Source organism: Impatiens glandulifera, chromosome 4 (assembly GCF_907164915.1).
Source record: "Impatiens glandulifera chromosome 4, dImpGla2.1, whole genome shotgun sequence".
Taxonomy (NCBI): Eukaryota; Viridiplantae; Streptophyta; class Magnoliopsida; order Ericales; family Balsaminaceae; genus Impatiens; species Impatiens glandulifera.
The window spans coordinates 54,737,030-54,761,573 of record NC_061865.1 but is presented as its reverse complement, the minus strand read 5'-3'; the positions used below and the strand labels follow the sequence as shown (position 1 = coordinate 54,761,573).

The 24,544-nt window shown below is 29.6% G+C and overlaps 2 protein-coding genes and 1 long non-coding RNA gene across 3 annotated transcripts; all 3 read left to right on the top strand.

Annotated features, from left to right (window-relative positions):
* Positions 1–256: 256 nt before the first annotated feature.
* On the top strand, positions 257–750 carry LOC124933446. The gene is made up of 3 exons (XR_007098969.1): positions 257–342; positions 440–496; positions 579–750. It is a non-coding gene; the product is annotated as an uncharacterized LOC124933446 (long non-coding RNA).
* Positions 751–14,034: 13,284 nt separating this feature from the next.
* LOC124936248 (myb-related protein 308-like) lies at positions 14,035–15,554 on the top strand. The gene is made up of 2 exons (XM_047476732.1): positions 14,035–14,339; positions 15,081–15,554. The coding sequence occupies exons 1-2, from the start codon at positions 14,077–14,079 to the stop codon at positions 15,367–15,369; spliced, it is 552 nt and encodes a 183-aa protein (XP_047332688.1). The 5' UTR covers positions 14,035–14,076; the 3' UTR covers positions 15,370–15,554.
* A 6,368-nt stretch (positions 15,555–21,922) lies between these two features.
* LOC124936247 (myb-related protein 308-like) lies at positions 21,923–23,467 on the top strand. The gene is made up of 2 exons (XM_047476731.1): positions 21,923–22,272; positions 22,975–23,467. Exons 1-2 carry the CDS (start codon positions 22,010–22,012, stop codon positions 23,396–23,398), a joined length of 687 nt encoding a protein of 228 aa, XP_047332687.1. The 5' UTR covers positions 21,923–22,009; the 3' UTR covers positions 23,399–23,467.
* Positions 23,468–24,544: the final 1,077 nt, after the last annotated feature.

The window sequence follows — 24,544 nt, the reverse complement described above, 5'->3', positions numbered from 1 at the left end:
CTACAAGAAAACCAAAAAATCTATAAAAAAAATAGAACAAATTATGGCAGGAACTCACCGTAGTGCGAAGTTTGAACAAATGGGAAGAAGCTCCTCCATGTATGTGATCCCCAATTCCACTTCCCGAGCTAAGAGGAGAGACCTTTGAAGACTTGAGAACCAATGGAGGATTTGTATCATTTGGTAATAAAATGTAATTATTTCAGAACAAATAAATGACAACGAATCATATAATCAATTTAATGTTTCAACAGAAATCCACGACATGTTGAAGGCAAAAGGCTAGACAAGACAGTATGGAGCCTATTGAACTTTTATGCATTCATTAAACATCATGTGAAGGTAAAGTTTTATTTAACAAATACACTTCTTTTTTTGTATTTTGACTTAGGCTATTAGTGTTAGATCTTGAATTCAATGATGGGCTTTTCTCAAACAGTGTACACGAAGTTTTATTCAGCGCAGGATGAGGAGTCGTCTACAAAATTTGGTTGAGGTATAAACAAATATCATAAAAAAAGTGAAAATATTGAAATAAACTTCATTTAATCTTCCTATTGATCTTTGGAAACACCCAGATACTGCAAACTGGAAGAGTAGTTGAGGAGCAACAACAAGAAAAGAAAGAAAGGGGTATGTTTCCACTTCAAACTACATACTCTCCTGGTTTCTTTTTTCTTGAACTGTTTTAAGGCATAATAATAAAAACAGTGGCATGAATTCACAGATTCAATTTGATTTAGTGCAGAGAAAGGGTGTATGGGAAACTAGTGAGCTTCTCAAAGAGACAAATATTACATCATAGATCCAATTTCATGAAGAAGCCCATTCCCAAATTAAAATTCAAGCTTTCAGTCAGCTTCGGCGACAATGCTCGACATTACCCAAATTTCGCTCTGCAATGAGATATAGAAAGCTGGACTGAGCTTTTGCCAATACTAAAACGTTGATACATGAAAATACACGTTATGATGAAATAAATTTCAGTTAAAAATTTGATTCACAATGCTTAACTTCTGAAATTATTGAGAATATATTTATTCAATCTCAATCACATATAGAGATATATACTCAAATTGTATCCATCAATACCTGGAGATTTCAGAAATATGGTATGTCCATGAAGATCCCATATCACATTTCTCGTATTATGTATCTGCATCTGTCCCAAGTATTGAAATGATTTTGATATGTATGAATTATTCTTTCAAAAGGGTTGTATGTGCAATTTGATTTAAATTGGATTTTATTCATTTATGTTTTGATAAAGAAATGGGTATGTTAATGAAATTCTATACTCTTCAATTTTCATATTCTATTAGAATGTCCAAATCAAGTTCCTTAAATTTTTTATTATATGAAATGAATAATGTACATGATGTGTTACACAAATTTCCTCTTGTTTATTTGATGGAACTAATTACACACATTTTCTCTATAAAGTTATCCTTTTAAACCTAACTAGAATTCTCTTGATGACAAGAACCATCTATCCTTTGATTGCGTGCATGTGTTCAATCGTTTGGCTTCATTAAAACCTCAGCACAGACTGGAGAAATTGGAAGAAACAAACAGAAGGGAATTAGTTATTTTTCTTAAACAAAACAACAAAAGTAAAAGGTTGAAATAATCTATGTTTACCGTGTTGAGAAGACGAATTGCTGCAGGCCTAGTGAATTTTCTCGCAAAAAGGAATCAAGGAGAAGGCTTGCCCTTGCTAGTGCACCATTCTCTTCTATATTCTGTCTGATAATAGATGTTATCGGTCTGCAAGTTAATTGCATTAATTATTAATGGATCTAAACACTATATATAATAAGCAAAAAAAAAAAAAATCTTTATAGACTTGATAAGATTAGGATTAGCATCTGTTAATTTATAAATTTGCAATTAAAAAAAATCATTGCGGTGAAGGTGAATAAAACACCTAACCTTGAGATTTTCAGTCTGACGCTCTCCGAACTGAACTATCATCACTTATTAATAAGCTTATTAAATTAGTTTTACATATTGTGTGGTACGCAATTGAATTGCAATTGAATCCACGCACCACCCACGCCCCACCCACGCCCAAGTCCACGCTCCACGCACCACCCACGCCCAAGCCCACGCCCCACGCCCCACCCCACGACCCACGACCCACTCAATTGCGTACCCACGCAATTCAATTACATACCACGCATTTCAATTACCCACGTGAAAATGTTCACAAACCATAAAACCATAAAACCTTCATACTCAACATGCAAAAACAGTAAAATCATCGGGGAGTATTCGAATTAACCCCAGTAATGCTGGGCGAACGTCGGGCTCAGTGTCTCCGGGGTTTGGCAATCGTCGGGAGTCAGCTTAGAAGCGTTTGGCGATCAACGGGTAGTCGGGCTCGAGGGGTAGGCATCCGGCGATCGTGGGGGAGTCGGCTGAGGCTGGAACCGTCGTGGGGGAGTCGGCTTGGGGCGTGGGATCGTAGGGAGGGGGAGAACAACCGTCGCGGGGGAAAGAAAACGGGCAGAAATGGAGGGAAAAGGAAAAGGAAGAAGAAAAAAAAGGTTAGTAAGGGTAAAATCGTCCAAAATTATAAAAAAAATGTTAAAAATAAAAACTGAAATTTTGGAGGTTATTTTTGGGAATGTTGAGGGTCATTTGATCAAATTTCCCAAGTTTATTAGGGTGTCCGACCTGTTGGTTTTGGACTAGTAATATATATTATATTATATTATACTATTATATATTATATAATATAGCGCAATAATTTTCGGTCAAGATAAACAATCAAGAATGAAACAAAAAAATAGACAAAGAGAGCAAGACAAGAGACATAATGAAGAAAAACTTGTTTTCTTCAACTACCTTCTCTTCTCTTCTCTTTCTAGATACATAGGTTTAGATATTTTTAACATTGGTGAAGATACATTATGTATGTGTCATCTTTAACGATGATGATTAAGGTTGTTAAATGGGTCGATTAATCGGTTAATTAGTTGCGGTTAACTCCAGTTTTGCCCTTTATTTTATAAATTGGTTAATCAATCAGTATTTGTATCATTTTACCGGTTCTGGTTCTTCGATTAGTTAACCGGAAATCGATAATTCATTTTTTTTAAATTAGGTATTAAATTTATTTCAATTGTTTTTTAGTTTATCTTTTTATAATTTTATATAATATAATTTTTTTTTTAAATAATTCTATACAAATTATAATTTAAAAATAATTAATATATAGATTATTAAATATTATAATATATATAATATTTACAAAAATAACTAATATAAATATATAATTAAATTATTACTAGTTACCAGTTAAATTGGTAAAAAAATAGTTAAAACGAACCATTTAACCGGTAAGAGATCGGTTAACCGGAACCGCTAGAATCGGTTAACCGGAACCGCTAGAACCAGTTAACAATAAACTAGTAAAATGAAATTGGTAAGCTATTGGTTCGGTTCAGTTATTAATTTTTCGATTTTTTTTGCACCGTCCTAATAATGATATTTTTAAAGATTTAGGTAATCTGTTAGATTCCAAACCTTATTTTGTAAGAACATTGTGTAACTTATTATAACTGATATTATAGTGGAGGGTTGAAGTGGCCTAAGGGTCTCATGATTTTTACTTGGTTGAAGGGATTTTCACGCTAAAGTTTACGTCTATTATAAACTGATCACTAAAACTAAAATAATCTTTTATGCATTGCTTTTTTTTATTCGTTTTTATCAAAAACCACTACCTACTTAGATCTAATCAATTTAGATTCTCATATATATATATATATATATATATAATTTTAAAAAATAAAATATTATGAAATTCATAATACAATTTTATTAGCATTTAGTACGTGTTACAAATTATTAGGGGTGAGCATTTGGTAGATTAATCCGAAATCAAATCCGAATCCTAAATACTAATTCGGATTGAATTGAGATCGGATCGGATTGAATTCGGATTGAATTAAATCGGATTGGATTAGGATTATCCAAATTATCCAAACTACTTAAATAAAAATATATTTTTTAATTTATTTTTAAAATTTCATCTCAATATAATATATATTTTACTTATCATCACGTTGACAACGATAATTATTTTTTTTATTATTTTTTTCAGATTCAAATTTAATAATAATAAAAAATTCGATTTTTTTTAAAAAATAAAAAATAAAAAAAATTGTTGACTAATTTGAAGTTGATATATATAAATATTTTTTAGTTTGGATTATCCAAACCATTTTCAATCCAATCCGTATGCGATCCGTATTAATTAGTAAAATAGTTTGGATTACGGATTGAATAAATTTAGTTTGGATTTAATACGGATCGGACAAAACAGATTGGTTTTACCCATTTTCTCACCCCTACAAATTATATAAGGTATAAGTTGTATATAAGTATAAATTGTAACGATATATAAATTATAAAAGGTAGTATAAGTTATATAGGTTATTGATGTTTGGTATGAATTATAAGAAATGGTATAAGTTGTATATGATTTATAATTTTGTGTTAATATATAATATAAGAATATAGTATTAGTTGTATAAACATGAATTTAAAATTAGAGAAATGTTTGGAAGAGAGGGAATTTGGTTGAGGAAATAAGAGAAGGAATGACGTGGCGCAATATGATTGGCTGAAAAATCAAATAATTTATCTTTCTTCTCTTTTTCCTCTCACTTTTCTTTTTTTCCAACGAGGTGATACCAAGTCATTCCCTCCCTCAAATTTCCTCCCCTATCACTCCTCTTAAAATTATTATTATTATTTTCTATAGTTATTTATATCAGAAATAGTATTGTTTATTATTATAAATGATTATACAGTTATTATTTAATAATTAATGTAATTTTAATTAAATTATAAAAAAATAATTATAATATAAGTTATAGATTATATTTATTTAATTTTAATATTATTAATAATTTTAATAAAATAAACTTAAACTTAAAATAATATATAAAATAAATAATATTATTTATAATAAGTAAATATATAAAATAATAATTAATAAAATTATTGTTATAAAAATAAATAAATATTTTTTAATTAAAATATTGAATTATTTACAAAAATATATATTAAAAATAATAATATATAATAATAATAATATTAAAACTAAATAAAATATATTTAATATATTATATAATAATAAGTTATATATAATATTAATAAATGGATATATAATGATAAATTAAAAATTAAGTGATATAAGAAAAATATTGTACTTAAGGTACTTGTTATAATTTTTATACCAAATATGAGTTATAAATTATATAGATGTATAAATTTATATCAATAGTAAAATGTTAACAAATACCATATTAAAACACTATTGGTATACCAATAGTGTTATACATAAGGATGACAACGGGTACCTTGCCCGTCGGGTAGTGAAGTACTTATCCCCCGAATCAGATATTTATTTTATTACCCAACTCTGAACCCGAACTCGAAGAGTATCTCTATTTGTATCTCCATTCTCGATTCATCGGGTACCCAATCCCCGACGGATACCCATTACCCGATGAAAATATGAATTTTTATTTATTGTTTTCTAAATATTAAAAACACAAATGAAAATATTACTTATTAGTATTGTTATATTAGAGAAGTTCAATCAAATATAACAATTTTGTTATTATTATTATTACTTAAAATTCAATAAAAAATTATAGAGAAGTTGAAAATGTTGAATAAATATTAAACTTGAAAACAAAAATTAGAGAAAAATTGAAAAAAATTAAATAAATGTTAAACTTGAAAATAAAAGATAGAGAGTAAATAGATAGATAATATATTTTATTATTAAATAAATAAAAAATTAAGAGTCAAAAGGAAGATAAATTGAAATGATGATGGCGTGGGATGTGTAAATAAATAATATATTTATTGTAAATTTATAAGGATAGTAATGATATGGAATTTGAAAAGATATTTTAAACTTTAATATATATATATATATATATATATATATATATATATATTTCGGGTATCGGGTTTGGGTTTTTACACACTCCTCATTTCTGACCTTGAATTCGATCGGGTAATCATTTTTACTTCCCATTCTCGACTCCGATCCCGATTTTAAATTCTCAAATCCGAACTCGACCATCGAATACCCACATGTATCGGATATACGGGTACCCATTGTCATCCCTAGTTATACCTTTTTGATGCGGTGCGAGTCGAAGAGGCGTTTATGCGAAAGTTGCAGCATCCGAAAATATCTCGCAAGTGTCAGATTTCGACGATTGCCTAGTGTTTTTCGGGCGGAAACGTTTAGGGGCTCAAAATCGCATTTTTATTAGTTTCGGGTGTTTTTTTGCAATTTATTAAAAGTTGTTTATTTCTTTTGCAAGCTAGGGTTTGAGTATTTAAAAGAATCTTAAAACACTTTGTTAGGGGAAGATTATTAATCAGAAAACGAGGTTTCCTCAATATCTATCAACTTTTGGTATTCGTAAGAATCAACGAATCTTGATAAAGGTTCATCCTAGCCACGCACGCTGCATCAGTTGGTATCAGTTTCCAGTCGACCCTGAGGTATGCCGCCCCGAAGACAGCCGCGCAACCCTACCCCTGATGCGGATGATGGTGACCTTGCTGAGTTGCGACGTGAAAACGCTGAGTTTCGCCGTGATAACGACGATTTGAGGCGGCAGGTTGAATGGTTGACGCAACGGATGGATGCATCTATGCACATGCACCACCCTGAAGATGATGTTACGATGACAGATGAAAACCCTCTCGGTGGTCTTCGGAATCGATCCCCTGAACGCCCCAATCATCGCTGGGAGCAGGCTTTCAGGGTGGACATCCCTAAGTTCGATGGTAGTCTATCACCGGAAGAGTTTATTGATTGGCTTTCTCAGGTTGAAGAGATTCTGGATTTCAAGGAAGTTCCTGCAGATCGTCGTGTACCCCTTGTTACGATCCGCTTACATGGTCGTGCACAAGCATGGTGGCAGCAGTTGAAACAGACACGTGTTCGTCATGGTAAGGCAAAGCTCACGAATTGGGACAAATTCAGGAAGCATATTAGGGCTGCGTTTCTACCATATAATTACGAACGTAACCTGTACCAGCGGTTCCAGAATCTTCGTCAGGGTTCTCGTTCCGTGGATGACTATTCCACTGAGTTTTACACCTTTGTGGCTCGTGTTGACCTGTCTGAGTCCCCTCTCCAGTTGGTTTCTCGTTATATTGGTGGCCTTCGCCTCCAGTTGCAGGATATTTTGAATATGTTTGATCCCTTGACTGTTTCTGAGGCACATCAGCGTGCTTCACAGGCTGAGAAACAGCTAGCCAGACGCGGTTCGGGTAGCTTTGGAAAACAGGTTGTCCCCACTAGTGGCATTGGTTCTTCTTCCCAGCCGGCCCATCCCACCCCAGCCCCCCCTCGCGGCACTACAGCCCCCCCGCAGGGACGTCCCGGTGGCTTGCGTTGTTTCAATTGTGGTGAAGTTGGCCATCGCCAAGCAGAGTGTCGCAACCCAAAGTCCACCAATCGTGGTCTTTTTACTGAGGTGGATGATCCTGACTCTGCTCTTCCTTCAGATTCAGCGCCAGTGTATGATGTTTATGATGATGAGGCAGCGGAGGAGTATGTTTCTGGTGATGTTGGCCCCCTTTTGGTGATTCGTCGATCATGTTTAACCCCTCGTACTCCTGACAACGAGTGGTTACGTAATAATCTGTTCCATTCCACTTGTACCATCGGTGGCAAAGTTTGCACCTTCATCATTGATGCTGGGAGTTGTAAGAATGTGATTTCTGAGGTTGCAATTTCGAAGCTGGGTCTGTCCACTGAACCTCACCCCAAGCCTTATCGTCTGTCCTGGCTGAGTCAAGGTACGGATGTTACAGTTTCTAAGCGCGTACTTGTTAATTTTTCCATTGGTTCCCATTATCGTGATGCTGTATATTGTGATGTGGTTCCTATGGATGCTTGTCACCTTTTACTTGGTCGCCCTTGGCAGTTTGATCATTCTGTTATACATGATGGGCGTGCTAATACCTACACGTTCTTATTTCATGGTACCAAGATTGTGTTGATGCCAAATCAGCCCAAGAAGGGTGCTGCCCCCACTCATCATGCGCCCCCCCCTACCACCTTGTTGTCTCGGGGTCCTTTTCAGACCGCCATGGTCGAATCGGGCATGGTGTTTGCTCTATTTTGTTCGCTGATTACCTGTGGTGCTAGTTCTGAGGTGCCTATTCCAGTGCAGCCGCTGTTACATGAGTTTGCAGATGTTTTTCCTGAGAATCTGCCTTGTGCCTTGCCTCCTTTGCGTGATATCCAGCATCACATTGACTTGGTTCCAGGTGCTGCCCTACCCAACCGTCCTCATTACCGCATGAGTCCCAAAGAACATGAAGAGTTGCGTAGACAGGTGGAGGACTTACTGGCTAAGGGACACATTCGAGAAAGCCTTAGTCCCTGTGCTGTCCCGGCCCTTCTTACCCCAAAAAAGGATGGGTTCCTTTTCCGCGGTGTGCAGCTGTGCATTCCAGATTGCAGCCTGCGTTTGAGGATGATTCAGGAACTCCACAAAGAAGGCCATGTTGGCGTGATTGTACCTTCCAGCTTCTTGCAGCTTCTTATTTCTGGCCTTCGATGCGCAAAGAGGTGGGGCGTTTTGTTGCTCGTTGTCGTGTTTGTCAGTTGGCTAAGGGCGCTTCGACTAATGCCGGGTTATACTTGCCTCTACCTATTCCCACTCAACCATGGTCTGATGTCAGTATGGATTTTGTCCTTGGGCTGCCACGTACCCAGCGTGGTTCTGATTCGATTTTTGTGGTGGTTGACCGATTCTCGAAGATGGTTCATTTCATTCCCTGCAAGAAAACCTCTGATGCTGTGGCTGTTGCACAGCTTTATTTCAGGGATGTGTATCGCCTTCATGGACTTCCTGCCTCCATAGTTTCTGATCGGGACACTCGCTTTGTGAGTCACTTTTGGAGGAGTCTTTGGCGTTTGGTTAATATTCAGCTGAATTTTAGCAGTGCCTATCACCCGCAAACTGATGGCCAAACTGAAGTTGTTAATAGGTCTTTGGAGAACCTTCTGCGCAGTTTAGTTGGGGATCATCCTAAGGCTTGGGATCTGAAGCTGCCTCAGGCCGAGTTTGCTCACAATCATGCTGTTAATCACTCCACTGATTTCAGTCCTTTCCATGTGATTTACGGGCTGTCTCCGCGTGCTCCTCTTGATTTGTTAGCGCTGCCCAGCAAGGTGCGTCCTCATTCCACTGCTGCGGATTTTGTTGGTCAGTTGGCTCAGGTTCATCAGACCACTCATGACCGCTTGGTTGCTGCTACTGCCAAGTACAAGGAGAAGGCTGATTCGAGAAGGCGTGCTGTTGATTTTGAAGTTGGTGACTTTGTGTGGGCTATTCTGACTAAGGATCGTTTTCCAGCTCATGAATATAGCAAGCTTGCTGCTAAGAAGATTGGTCCTGTTGAGATTGTGGAGAAGATCAACCCCAATGCTTATCGTTTACGCCTTCCCAGCCATGTGCGTACCTCTGATGTGTTCAATGTGAAGCATCTTGTTCCTTTTGTGGGTGAGTCTTCTTCTGATGAGGATGATGCGGTTCCAGATTCGAGGACGAATCTTTTCTACCCTGGGGGGAATGATGCGGTGCGAGTCGAAGAGGCGTTTATGCGAAAGTTGCAGCATCCGAAAATATCTCGCAAGTGTCAGATTTCGACGATTGCCTAGTGTTTTTCGGGCGGAAACGTTTAGGGGCTCAAAATCGCATTTTTATTAGTTTCGGGTGTTTTTTTACAATTTATTAAAAGTTGTTTATTTCTTTTGCAAGCTAGGGTTTGAGTATTTAAAAGAATCTTAAAACACTTTGTTAGGGGAAGATTATTAATCAGAAAACGAGGTTTCCTCAATATCTATCAACTTTCGGTATTCGTAAGAATCAACGAATCTTGATAAAGGTTCATCCTAGTCACGCACGCTGCATCACTTTTATTACCCCATACCAAATACTATAGTTCTAATGCTCGTTATTACAATTAATTTTGTTACTTCCTCAACAAGGAGAAACATGACTTAGATGGGCGGAGAAAAGAAAAAATATTAGGAGAATACGAAGATGGTTGATAAATATTGAGAAAATTCATAGTAATAATAATGGCTGAATAATTTTTCATTTTTCATTTTTCATTTTATTTGTCACAATAAATAATCAATCAAACCAAATTAAATAGTAAATAATAAAATCAAACACATAGAGATATATCAATTTTAGTGTAAAAAATATTTTTATATAATAAAAAAGCATATGCCCTATCTTAAAACAATCATTAATATATTATAGTGAGTTACATTAAGATCTTCTCTAGCACACACTAATACAAAGTATTCACAGTTAACGGTGGATTACAAAAACAAAAATAATAACAATTCTCACCGAAGTGAAATATTTAAACGAGTATCGGAGAAAAGTCCAAACAAATGTCTAGACTAGTTGGATTATAGAGAACGTCACGAATATTCACAACCTTTGCTGAAAACCGATATCGTTCGCTGTCTGACGTCTCGCCGAAACTCTAAATAACTATTACCTTACTTTTGTTAATTCTTACCTTTTTTATTATTTCTCAATAAAACCATCAAAATAATTAAAATATTAAGAAAATAAATGATAGTATTCAAATGAAAGATTCACAATAATGTCAACTATTATAATAAATTCAAAGCCCCACTACATTAAGGGCATTAAGATCCCTTTCATGACGGTTATTTTGTTGACATTAGTATCAATATAATATTTTATATGTTGTCACAATTTTGTTTATCAAAAAGAAATGTGAACTTCACACTAAGCAAGATAAAATGAACAATGAGTAAAAAATAAAATATGTAACCGAGTTGGAGAGTTTACATGTGTTAACATATATCAAATGTTAAGGAACCAAACTAGATTAGACGAGTAATATTAATAATGTTAGTGATTTTAGTTCCTCTATATATAGCGAGGTCCGGTTAAAGAGTTGAGAAGCCCAATTCAAATTCAAATTTTTTTTCCTATAAAATTTGAATAAATATAATAATTATAAATTTTATAAAAAACATATTAAATATATAACAATATTAACAAGTATACAAAATGAAAAATATATAGAGTGCCACTTGGGACAGCGAATGCCCCAGCGATGCCTACGTGGACAAGGGTGAAATTTAAAAAAAAAATTAATTTATCTCTCTCATCTCTAACTAATTAATTTATTTAAACATTAAATTCTAAATCCTAAATTCTAAACCCTAAACCCTAAAATTTAAACCGTTTAGGGTTAGGAATTAGAGTTTAGAGTTTAGGGTCTAGAGTTTAGAGTTTAAAGTTTAGAGTTTAAGATTTAGGATTTAAGATTTAGGGTTTAGAGTTTAGGGTTTAAGGTTTAAGGTTGAGAGATATCAAATATCAAAGAAATGAATAAAATAATTATAGTGAGAATAGGGATAAATGCGATAAATTAATAAATTAATTTGTAGAGATAGAGAGAGAAATTATTTAATAAAAGTAGAAAGAAATTAATTAATAAGAGGAGAAAAAATATTTTACCTGTGATGAAACGTGTTTTAATTATTATTATATTTTTATTTATTTATTAATTTTACACGTAGACCATCGCTCCTCAGTCACTTTCTCCCAGTAGAGATATGTATCATTCTCATGATACAAAATATATATTAAAAATATGAATATAATATGTTATAAACAAAAAAAAATATACTCAATTAAGCACTATTTGATTTAACAAATACAATTCTCTTTGCATTTTTTTAGGTAAAAATTTAATGAAGTCATTACACTTTAACTATTCTAAACACTTTTTTTTCAATTGATATCATCACATACATTTAATCTTTCTTGTGACAATATTATACTTAGTAAGTAATTTTTTTTTATCAACTTTAACTTAGAAAAATTTCTCTTATGCAGAAGCATTGTCTTAAAATTAATAAGTTTTTTAAATAATGCATCACCATCAATATCAATTTGTTGGTTGTGTTTCAATAAAAATTTTAATTTAGTATAATCCTTCAACAATTGTTCTTCACTAACATTTTGAATTTTCCATTGAATAAAAATTTAAAGAGTTCTTCGTATCGTTCAAATTGCTCAATTTAAATAAATTTAAGGGCATTAAAATGTAACCTCGAAATGATTTTCACAATCTTTTGTAAACTTAAAGATAATTTTTAATTAATATTTTAGGGTTGAATTTATGATAAAATAAAATAAAATATTAGAGATAGAATGAATAGATACAATATAAATAATATAATTATGATTAGTGATATAAAAAGGTTACAATATCATAGATAAAAAAATAGTTAATATTAAGGATAAAAAAATATTATAAAAAAAATAAAACACTTACAAAATGCAATATAGAGACAAAATAAATTAGTATATTATTATATTATATATAATATAAAAAAAAATAAGTAATATATTATTATATAATATGGAGAGAGAGAGAAAAATAACATATTATTGTATAATAATATGGATTATACGGAGAAAGAAAATGTTAACCTATTATATAAAAATAAATAAAAAATGATATTATAGATATTTTATAATATATAATTAATAATATTATATATAAAGAGACCCTACAAAATAAAGCATATGTAATTGCAAAGTCTATATATATATTATATTATATACAAATTAGGCATCATTCTAAAGTTGAATATATACATTAATGAATTACTCAAACATAACTCCAACCACCTCTTTCCCTTTTCACATTCATTTCAAGTATTAAAACAAAGTTAAAATATATAAAAAAAAAAAAATTGGAAAAAAACTTACTTAGACCTATATACTTATACTGTATACTTATAGGCAAGTAACTCATTTAATCATATGTATTAATAAAATGTCATTTAAACCTACTCGTACTATCAAAAATTAACTCATTTAGCCTTTTTTTTAATAACCATAGTTATTTTTTATTTTTAAATTTATATATATTAATTAAATATTAATATATTTTCATTCTCTTTTTTTTTACATTAATTAAACCAGAATTAAACCAGATAGTTAATTTCATTCTTAAATTTTTTTTATTTTTATATTAGTTTTTTTTTTTATCTACATATTTTTTACCCGTTTTTATTTCTCATAAATCTTAAATTCTTATTTTTGAAAAAACTTTAACAACTTATTTATGTTTTACTATAATATTTCTTTTAAAAAAAATTCTTATTTAATTTAATATGAATAAAAATAAAATTAATAATTTTTTATTTAATTTTTATTCATAAATTATAGTAATAGTAAGTGACATTGTTTTGTCTAATATTTGATTATTATTATTTTGGTGTTTTAATGAATGGATTGCTATTATTATCTAAATATTAATTAATTTATTTTTGTGATAAAGAATTTTTATTGTTGAAAGTATAATCATTGAGACCAAACAATTTTAAAATAATTAATAATTAATGTTAATATAAGAAAAAAATATAAAAAAGAAGAAAAAATATAAAATTAAAATAATTAATAACAATGCCCATATATATATATAATAAAATTAAAATAATCAATAATAAATACTCATATAAAAATAAAAAAATAAAACATTTATAAAAAAGATAAAAATAAAGGATTTTTTATTAATGAAAAATGATGAGAAAGAAAATATATTAATATTTAATTAATAAATATATAAATTAAAAAATAAAAATTAATCATGATTTACTAAAAGAAGCTAAATGAACTAATTTTTGATAAGACATGTTTAAATGAGCTTATATTAATATGTACGTCTAAATGATTTTTAATTCATTTTTCAAAAATTTTTCAAAAATTTTCTTATATAATAAGTTTTTAATGTCAAAATGAAGAAAATAAAAATGATATTTAAATTCTTTACACCTACCATAAATAATAAGCACTTACTCTCTCTCTCATGCCTGTCTCACCAACTCAGATCTAAAAGCAATTAGGTTTATAAAATGGCAAATGGTACCTCACCCTTATTTAGACTCAAAAGAGCAAATTAAACACAACCCACATCAGAAAAAAACACAAGAGAGAACAAATGGGAAGGTCTCCATGTTGTGAGAAGGCTTTTACAAATAAGGGGGCTTGGACTAAAGAAGAAGATGATAAGCTAATTGCTTACATAAGGGTCCATGGTGAAGGTTGCTGGCCGTCACTACCTAAAGCCGCCGGACTCCTCCGGTGTGGTAAGAGTTGTCGCCTCCGGTGGGTCAATTATCTCCGTCCTGACCTCAAACTGGGTAGCTTTACTGATGAGGAAGATGAACTCATCATCCAATTGCATAGTCTCCTTGGCAACAAGTACATAACTAACTCTCTTTCTCTCTACATTTTTTAATTTAAATAAAATACATATTTGTACTAGTTATATTTTATTTTTAAGGAAATCAAATATAAAATCTAAATGAAGTTAGTAACTTAAAAACTAGAATTTGTTGAGTAGCTGGTATGAAAATTGATATTTAATTGTTTGAGTTGTTACTCTTTTTTATTATATATATGGGTGATTTTTGAATCAGTTATAGATAATTTATAATCATGATGTTTTTTATGGGTTTTTTAATATTTAGTTGAGACATTGGAATAAATTTTATCCTCATAAAATAAAACTTTCTCTGACATTTTAATTTTATTCTTGAAATAACTTTTAAGTGATGCCTCTTACAAATCAAATTATATAATAATTTGAGACAAATTTAAACACAAATAAGATCATTATATTAAGCCCAAGAGGAGACAATTGGAGAAAAAAATGTTTCACAAAAGAAAACCACATTATCAATTCTACAATCTCAATCAATAGATCTCAAACACAACGTGAAGCTATTCTTTGAAGTTCTCAAAAGAACTAAAACTGACTTGGATCTAGATCTTGTTTAAGATTTCATTACTTTTATAGTTTTGTATTCGATTTCACAATCATTATTTTTGTATCATTTTGCGTTCTTAATCATCATGAATCTTCTTGCATTTTCTCATTACAAATTTCATAAAGTACAATCTAACTCTCGTTAATATCATTTAATATGCTTACTCCCACAGATGGTCCCTTATATCGTCAAGACTGCCTGGAAGAACTGATAATGAAATAAAGAATTATTGGAACACTCATATCAAAAGAAATCTTTTGAATAGGGGAATTGATCCAGTGACTCACTGTCCCGTTTATGACCAAGGAAGGGTGCCCGAGGTAGAGAAGGCGACGACGTCCTACAACATTGATCCAGTGACTCACTGTCCCGTTTATGACCAAGGAAGGGTGCCCGAGGTGGAGAAGGCGACGACCTCCTACACCATCTCATTTTCAATGGCACGTCCCGATTTTAAATAGATTAATATAATGAAATGGTAAGAGATAATAATAATAATAGTTGGCTTGCCACAGCCCATATGCTAATAGGATCAAGTCTCCCTATTCCCTTGGCCCTTTTGTACTAGCTTTGTTTGATATGTCTGTAACTATTTGAAAATACCCTAGTTTAATATTGAGTTATTTGAAAGAAAAATAATGGTTATAAATTTAAAATATTATTAAATGGAAAGCTAATTATTTGAGATTATATGAGTTAAACTATTATAAAAAAATATATATTTAAATTTTGTAAAAAAAATGTAAGAATATTTTGATGTTTATAGATAAATTTAGTGATTTGATTGTTGAAAAGATATATAATATGATGTGATGAAATTTATTTGGAAATAATTCAAACCCAAGATCAAATAAGCTCTTATATAAAAATATTTAAATTAAAAAATATCTTAAATAAGAATATATTTAAAAAATAAACTTATAAGCAAATATTCAAACTTTTATTATTTATTTTCAGTCTGAATTTGAATAAGGATATAAACACATAAATTTTGAAATGACCATAGTTGAGAATATGTTATTTTTCATCAAAATAATAAGGATATAAACACATAAATTTTAAGTATTTTTAAATGGGAGTATTTTTCATTTTATGTTATTTTGCTTAATATTTTTTAATTTTAATCTGAATTCGAATAAAGATCCTGATATATAAATTGTAAGTGTTTCTAGAGTTTTTATTATGCATGCCATCACAGTATATATGACAAGTTGTTTAATTCTTCTTATAAATAAGTCACATGTTTGAGTTGTACTATTCTCCTTAACCAATAAAAATATATATATATATATATATAATATATATATATATATAATATACAGAAGGATGCTTTAAGCACTACATTAATCTATGTAATCAGATTTTATAATTCACATTGTATTTTTTCTCTCATCTCCTTCTCCTTTTCTTAATTAAATTTTATTTTTTAATTTACACATATTTTATATATATATATATATAATTTCCTTACCATATATCATTTAAAAAATTATCTATATTAATATTAATTCAAGATATAAACAATTTTTTTTATTATGATTGCACATACCTTTCATAATTTTTATATTTATTTTATATATATATAAACAAAATTATTTTTTTGTTATAAATGCACGTATTTTCGTAATTTTATATTTATTTGTTACCTTATATATATATATATAATATATATATATATATATATATATATATTATTTTTCATCAAAATTTTATATAAATACATTTTATCTTTTATCATACATTTTTTCTCTCATAATAAAATTAAATACAAAATATATATACATATATAAAATAATAAAATTATTTTAACAATCATAAATGGTCTAACGGTTCAAGTGTTCATATTTCATACTTAAGACTAGAGTTCGAATCCCAAAACATGTAAATAGGTATCTGAAATTGTGAGGTCGGAATTAGAGGTTGGTTTGACGAGCATTTGAAAGTGTGAGGTCATGAGATGGAGGTCGGATGGTGAGTGTTTTTTCGAGTGTGAGGTCACGAGATGGAGGTCGGGTGGTGGGTGGTTTTTCGAGTGTGAGGCCACGAGATGGAGGTCGGGTGGTGGATGGTTTTTCTAGTGTGAGGTCGGAATTAGTAGTTGGTACGAACATTTAATAGTGTGACTTCACGAGATGAAGGTCGGGTGGTGGGTAGTTTGTCGAGTGTGAGGTCAAAATTAGTGGTTGGTTTGGCGAACATTTAAAAGTGTGAGGTCACAAGATAGAGGTCGGGTGGTGGTTGGTTTGTCAAGTGTGAGGTCACGAGATGGAGGTCGGGTGGTGGATGATTTATCGAGTGTGAGGTCTGAATTAGTGGTTGGTATGATGAGCATTTGAAAGTGTGAGGTCACGAGATGGAGGTCGGGTGGTGGGTGGTTTGTCGAGTGTGAGGTCGGAATTAGTGATTGGTTTGACGAGCATTTGAAAGTGTGAGGTCACGAGATGAAGGTCGGGTGGTGAGTGATTTATCAAATGTAAGGTTAAAATTAATGGTTGGTTCGATGAATATTTGAAAATGTGTGGTCACGTGATGAAAGTATGTTAATATTAACTTTAAGATTAAACTTAATTTTTACAAACTAAAACTAATTTTAAATTAATTAAATTTAAATAATATTAATTTTATTTAAAATATTTATAGATAAATTATATTTTATATATATTTTTATATGTGTAAATGCACTTTGAGATAACCCTTCTAATAATTATATAATGGTTAAAATGCAGTAATAAAATTATACTCATTTTGAATAACAAAATAATACAGAGATAAAAACGCAAAAATTATCGCAATTATACACAAAATAAGTTGTCGTGAATCGTTTGAAGTTCTAAAATAAAAATAAAGAAATTCAGTTGTCTTATATGTGTATAAAAAATCTTAATAAATTATTATAATAATAATACATATATGTTATAAAGTTAAAATATATAAATAATAATATAACATCATCAAAATTGTCATTGTGTGATATTAAATGATTAGTTATTTACAATATTTTAAAATAAGAGATAAAATATTTGGATAACTCTTTTTGTTAACAAGTCTTATAATATTGTTGATTTTTATGTTAGTCATGTTGTATTTGTTTTAATTTTCTTAAAATTAATTAAATTTATTTATAAATAAAATATCAAAATTTAAAGAGAAGTTGAATTGACAATATTTCACTATTTATTCTCATGGATGAGATTCAAATATAGAAATATGTTAATTTTAACTATTAATTATTTATAATTGTTAAATTTATAAATTTAGAATATATTCTTTTAAAATAAATTTTAAACCATTGGGAGTTATATGTACAATACTTCACATAAATATCTAGTCTTTGTATAATAAGTTATCAATTAAATTATCAAAATATTATTTTTTCTAAATACCTTTTAATTAAATAATAATATTTTTAATTTTTTTAACAAATAACAAAAAAAAAAAAAGAAAAAAAGAAAAAAAAAAAACTATAACTTATACTTAAAAATTAAAATTATTTAAATAATCCAAATCTGAAACTAGAAAATAAATAAATTGAATGTGGGAGGTGGAGCCAGCAATGTACCACAAGAATCGGGAAAAGGTAAAAAGGTAGGTAGCATTTACCATAGACACCACTTATTATTATTATTATTATTATTATTATTATTATTATTATTATATACAACAAGTGGGGATGTCTTATTAATTAATTAATAATGCAAGTTGGTGGCAGTAAGAGTTTCACAGGCAACTGTTGTTTTCAAACCCTTCATTTTGGGATGGTGGGTAAGTTTTTTCAAGTAGCTTGATAGCTTGGCATTTAATTTAATTTTAATTAGACTATGAAATATGAATGAATTTTACAAACAAACAAAAAAATAAAAAGAAGCATCTCAAGTTAGGATAAAGATGGAAAATGGAAAAGTTACTATCATCAATTATTTTACATTAATATACTAGGGGGTGACAGCAGATGGGTGGATAATTTTTTTATTTTATTTTAATTTAAAAAAAAAAATCAATAAGAAAAAAAGAAATTAATGATAAAAAATTAAAAGGTCAACAATTCAGTTCTCACTTAAAATTTTGTTATATATTAATTTTTTTCTTTTTATTTTACCTAAAAATCCAAACATCATATTATCTTTTTTTAGTTAAAATCAATCTTATAATTATACAACAAATTAAAATACCTCATCATTTAAATATTTTATTATTAGTTTATTATATTATTATTTAAAGTGATTAATAAATTAGCATTTTTTAAAACTAGTTTTTTTTTATAATTTAATTTTTACACCAAATAAGATGAGCTCTTAGAATTTTTTAAAACTAGTTTTTTTTTATAATTTAATTTTTACACCAAATAAGATGAGCTCTTAGAAGTTATAAGGATTTAAATGATAGCTTCTTATATTCAAACAAAAATGGATAAATTTTTAGCTTTAATACATTTTCTTAATATTAGAAGTTAAAGTAATGGCATATAGGATCATAGCTTTTTTTTTTATTTGTTAGATGTATGTTCTTATATATTTAATAATTTATAGGACAGTTTATAAATTATGTTTTATCAACTTCATTATTAGTAAAAATTAATAATAACAAATAAATAAATAAATCTTATTAACAATACAGAAAAAATAAGTGACTAAAAAAATACATAAATTTTTTAATTAATATATTCAAATTCAAATTATATTATTTATATAAAATCCCAACATATTTCCATCTAATGATTTTCGGTATAAATTAAATTGGCTGGATTCAGTTCGAAATATTGTCCCTAAGAAGGATGATAATGGAGCGGTTCACAGGAGGGATGCTACTATTCTTGTACGTCCCATTTTACTTCTGAAATTTTTTTTACTACCATTCTAACTCGTTCGGTTTTGAAGAATTCATCTTGAAATTTATATTATTATAAAAAAATAAACTTAAAACTTTTATAAAATGTAATGAATAAATAAATATATTGATAATTTTATATATTTAATTGTGTTTATAATATTCGGGGCAAAAACAAGGTGGGTCGGAGACACAAATAGCATCACCGCCCCATCCCAAGTTAACTACCGATCAAATTGTGAGAAACCCGACCCAAACAGAAGAATTCGATTCGATTACCGCGAAAGGATATTAACTTGCCAACCTTATCCCTGTTTTTACTAAACATAAATTAAGTCTATTAATTTTTTTTTTCAAATTATATTATTTATAATTTCATACTAAAGAAAATTATATTTTCATAATCCAGGATGAATAAAATTGTTTGACTAATTCTATAGTTATGCAAATAACTTGAATTCTAACTAGCCTTTTGTTCGATTTAGGGTTAATCCAAATAACATTAATCAGATTATATATAAAATCTTTCAATATGTAGTTTATTTATAAAATCATTTAAAGTATTTTACGATCTAAGTTTATATAATAAATATAAAATAACATTTTAATAATTTAACATATAATCTCAAATAATTAAATACTTTTATATCAAATAAAAAAAAAGATTTGTAAAGCACAACCCAATCTATCTTTTGAGGAAATATCAAACAAGGCCTTGAAAACAAACAAGTGGAAGATGAACACAACCACACGATGTACTAAACTTAACCCCTTCATTTTCTTCTTCACTTCAAAGTCTTCTAGAAATCTCTTTCTTTAAGAGATAGAGAGAGAGTCCAATATAATCCATTCATCTATTGTCATATACCTCATGCATAAAAATAGCCAAACCCACTTATATTTTTTTTTTTCATTTCCCCCACTTACCACTACCAACTAACATAGATCTGATCAATTCAGATTCATATATATATAATTTTTAAAAATAAATTATTATGAAATATTTTCAAACAAATTCATTAAAATCATACCAATCACTATAGTTTTATCCCACAACATCACAATTATAATTGTTAAACTCGACTTAATTAATGGACAAAGAAACAAGGTTAGAAGAATACAAAGATGATTTGAAATAAAATCACCTAAATGATTGAAATATTTATAAAAAGTTATGATGAAGAACGCAACACCATGAACATGTGCGAATTTACGTTAGGAATGAGGTAGGCTCAAGCTCACCTCGAACAAAAATATTTTATGCTAAAAATGTGATATAACTTCCTGTTTTTCTAACCTTTTTAATTTAAATTATTATTTATTTTTCTAATTATCAAAATAGGTAAAATCTATGCTATCCTACCAATTTCTTAAAATATTTTAAGCCTTCCCAACTTCAAATTTTGGATTTGTCTCTGGTCACGTTCTTTTCTTAATATATGTAGCTAAATCACAACATGAATAATACTATTCTAACGAAAGATTAACAACAATGTCAACTATGATAATAACAACTTGTGCGACTAGATTGAGGGCATTAAGATCCATCTCGACTTCATGACATACATTTGTTATTTTGTTGACGTTAATCTTCGATATTTTGTATGCTGTCACCATATTGTTTGTATTATTTTTGTGAAAAAGAAATGTGAACTTCACATTACACGCTATAAAATGAACAATTTATGAAAAATAAAACATGTAACCGTGTTAGGAGAGTTTCCATTTATTAACCCATATCAAATGTTAGGAAACCAAACCTAGATGAGTATTATTAAAAATGTTAGTGATGTTAGTTCCACCAAATAGATATATATGTGGTATATATTATATACAAATTAGGCATCATTCTAAAGTTGAATATATACATTAATGCATGACTCGACCATACCTCCAACCACCTCCTCCCCTTTCCACATTAGTCATTTCAACAATTCAAATAAATTAAAAATATAAAGAAATTTCTTATATAGTAACCTAATAATAATATTAAGAAGTTTCCAAGTCAAAAATAAAAAATAAAATAGTATTTGTAAACTTTTGCACCTACCATAAATTTTACAGTCATGGTCAATTTCTAGTCTTACTTACCATCTACCAAAATAATAAAACATTTACTCTCTCCCCCTCTATCTCTCTCCTACCCATCTCACCAACTCACATCTAGAAGCAATTAGGTTTATCAAAGTAATATAAAATGATACCTCAGGCCGTTATTTAGGCTCAAAAGAGCAAATTAAACAAAACCCACATCAGAAGGAACACAAGAGAGAGCAAATGGGAAGATCTCCATGTTGTGAGAAGGCTCATACAAATAAGGGGGCTTGGACTAAAGAAGAAGATGATAGGCTAATTGCTTACATAAGGGCTCATGGTGAAGGTTGCTGGCGGTCACTACCTAAAGCCGCCGGACTCCTCCGGTGTGGTAAGAGTTGCCGTCTCCGGTGGATCAATTATCTCCGGCCTGACCTCAAAAGGGGTAATTTTACTGATGAAGAAGATGAACTCATCATCAAATTGCATAGCCTCCTTGGCAACAAGTACAAAACTCACTCTCTTTCTCTCTCTAATTTTTTTAATTTAAATAGAATACATATTTTTGTACTAGTTATATGTTTCAATGAAATTAAAAATAAAATCTAAATGAAGTTAGTAACTTACAAACTTGTATAATGAGAAATTTGTGAGCTGCTACATGAAAATTGATTTTTAAGTGTTTTTGAGATATTCTTTTTTATCATGTACATGAGATTTTTCGATGATGTTTGAGTTGGTGATGTCGCCTTGAATTGTACTTTTTTCGATGGATTTTCAGTTTAGTTGCGACTTTGTTGATTTTTTTGGATCGAATATTTTTTTCTTAATTTCTTGTGATTTTTACTTTATTCTTGATTTTTTTTAAAGTTATGTCTCTTACCAATCAAATTATAACATGAGTTTGAGATAAATTTAAACACAAATAAGAGCATTATATTAAGCCCGAAAAGAGACAATTGGAACCAAAAAAATGTTTCCCAAAAGAAAACCACATTAGCAAAAGGTCTTCAATCCCAATCAATATATCTCAAACACACCTAGAAGCTATTCTATTAGTTTGAGGTTCTCAAAAGAACTAAATCGACCTGGATTTAGATTTGTTTAAGATTTCATTATTTCTATCATGTTGCATTCGATTTCACAATCATTATTGTTTTTTTATCATGTTGTATCTTAATTATCATAAATTTTATTGCATTTTCTAGATGGTCCCTTATAGCGGCAAGACTACCCGGAAGAACAGATAATGAAATAAAGAATTATTGGAACACCCATATCAAAAGGAAACTTTTGAACCGAGGAATTGATCCAGTGACCCACTGTCCCGTTTATGAACAAGGAGGGGTGCCCGAGATGGAGGAGGCGACGTCCTGCACCATCTCATTTTCAATGGCACGGCCAGATTTTGAGAGAAAAGAAGAGAAATGCCCGGATTTGAATCTTGAGCTTACAATTAGCCTACCATCTATAGAGAAGCAACACCAAGAAGAAGATGATGATGATGATGATGATCAGTCAATGAAGATATGGGAGAGGGATGTCACCAAAACTAGAAATGGTAAAACCCTAATTCAGTGTTTTTCATGCAGTTTGGGAATAGAGAATAGTAAGGATTGTATATGTTTATGAGTTAATCAATTAGTATAACTCTTTTTAGGTCAAATTAAAAGGAAGAAACATTAGAACTAATTAATTTTGTGTATTGGTACAAGTTTTAAACTTGTTTTGGCATTATATTTTTCAATTAACCTTCATAAAATATTTTTACAAAATGATCTAATTAAATTCATATTTATTTTTAAAAGATGTAACAGATTTTCATGAAGATCAGAAATTTGGGGTAAAATCCTACAAACAAAAACAAATTGTAAATATTTTCACAAAATGATCTCTTGGATCTATCTTGTATTGTTTTTTATAGAAAGATAAGTTAGTACATTTAATTGATGGACACCAATAATGCATCAGAAAATACTCATAGCATCAAAGAGGAAGGTAGATAACCTCCACAAATAAAGGAGTCATCCACACCAACCAAAAAATATGATAAAAAAAACATTTGGAAACTACTTATTAGTATAAAAAAATCTTCTCAAATAATTTGTGTTTGATTTTCCTTTTTTAACTATCATTTTTATGAAGAAAATATTTTCTTATAAATATAGGGAGGGACGAATTTACATAACAGTTGTAATGATTGAAAAAAATCAGTAAAAAAAGATTTATTATATATCAAGTCTGTATATATTAAAATCTCTTAACCAAAATAATAGTTATATTAGTTCATAAACTTAAATTACATTCTCAGTTCAATAATTCTCTCTGACTATGTATTAATTTTTTTCCTACCATTTTATCAGTGCATCCCAACTTTTTTTAAATATTTTTTCAACCTATTATAACTCAACTATTTGTTATAATTATATTTGAAAATTCTTAAAATAAAATGTGAATGTTTTGATATTTGGTAATCAAAGTGTATAGAATTGAATTAATTGAATTAGGTAAAAACAAATGGATGAAAATATATGAAAACACTATTTTTTTTTGATAAATCATTTGATCATGGTAATTTTGGATGAAAGTTTTTGACAAATTTTGTTCGACCAAGTGATTAAATTGCAAACCCAAAAGCCTTCATAATCAACTCACATTATAAAAATTACAACTAGCTAGAGGTAATATAATGTTACCAACTAGTATAATCTCATAATAATGACTCGTGATTTTATTTTATAATGCTGAGTTCTGCTTCTCTTTCGGGGTACAATTAAT

Coding starts and splice junctions, on each gene's coding strand:
- LOC124936247 (XM_047476731.1), top strand. CDS start 22,010: ATGGGAAGATCTCCATGTTGTGAGAAGGCTCATACAAATAAGGGGGCT. Junction 22,273..22,974: donor CATAGCCTCCTTGGCAACAA/GTACAAAACTCA, acceptor TGCATTTTCTAG/ATGGTCCCTTATAGCGGCAA.
- LOC124936248 (XM_047476732.1), top strand. CDS start 14,077: ATGGGAAGGTCTCCATGTTGTGAGAAGGCTTTTACAAATAAGGGGGCT. Junction 14,340..15,080: donor CATAGTCTCCTTGGCAACAA/GTACATAACTAA, acceptor TTACTCCCACAG/ATGGTCCCTTATATCGTCAA.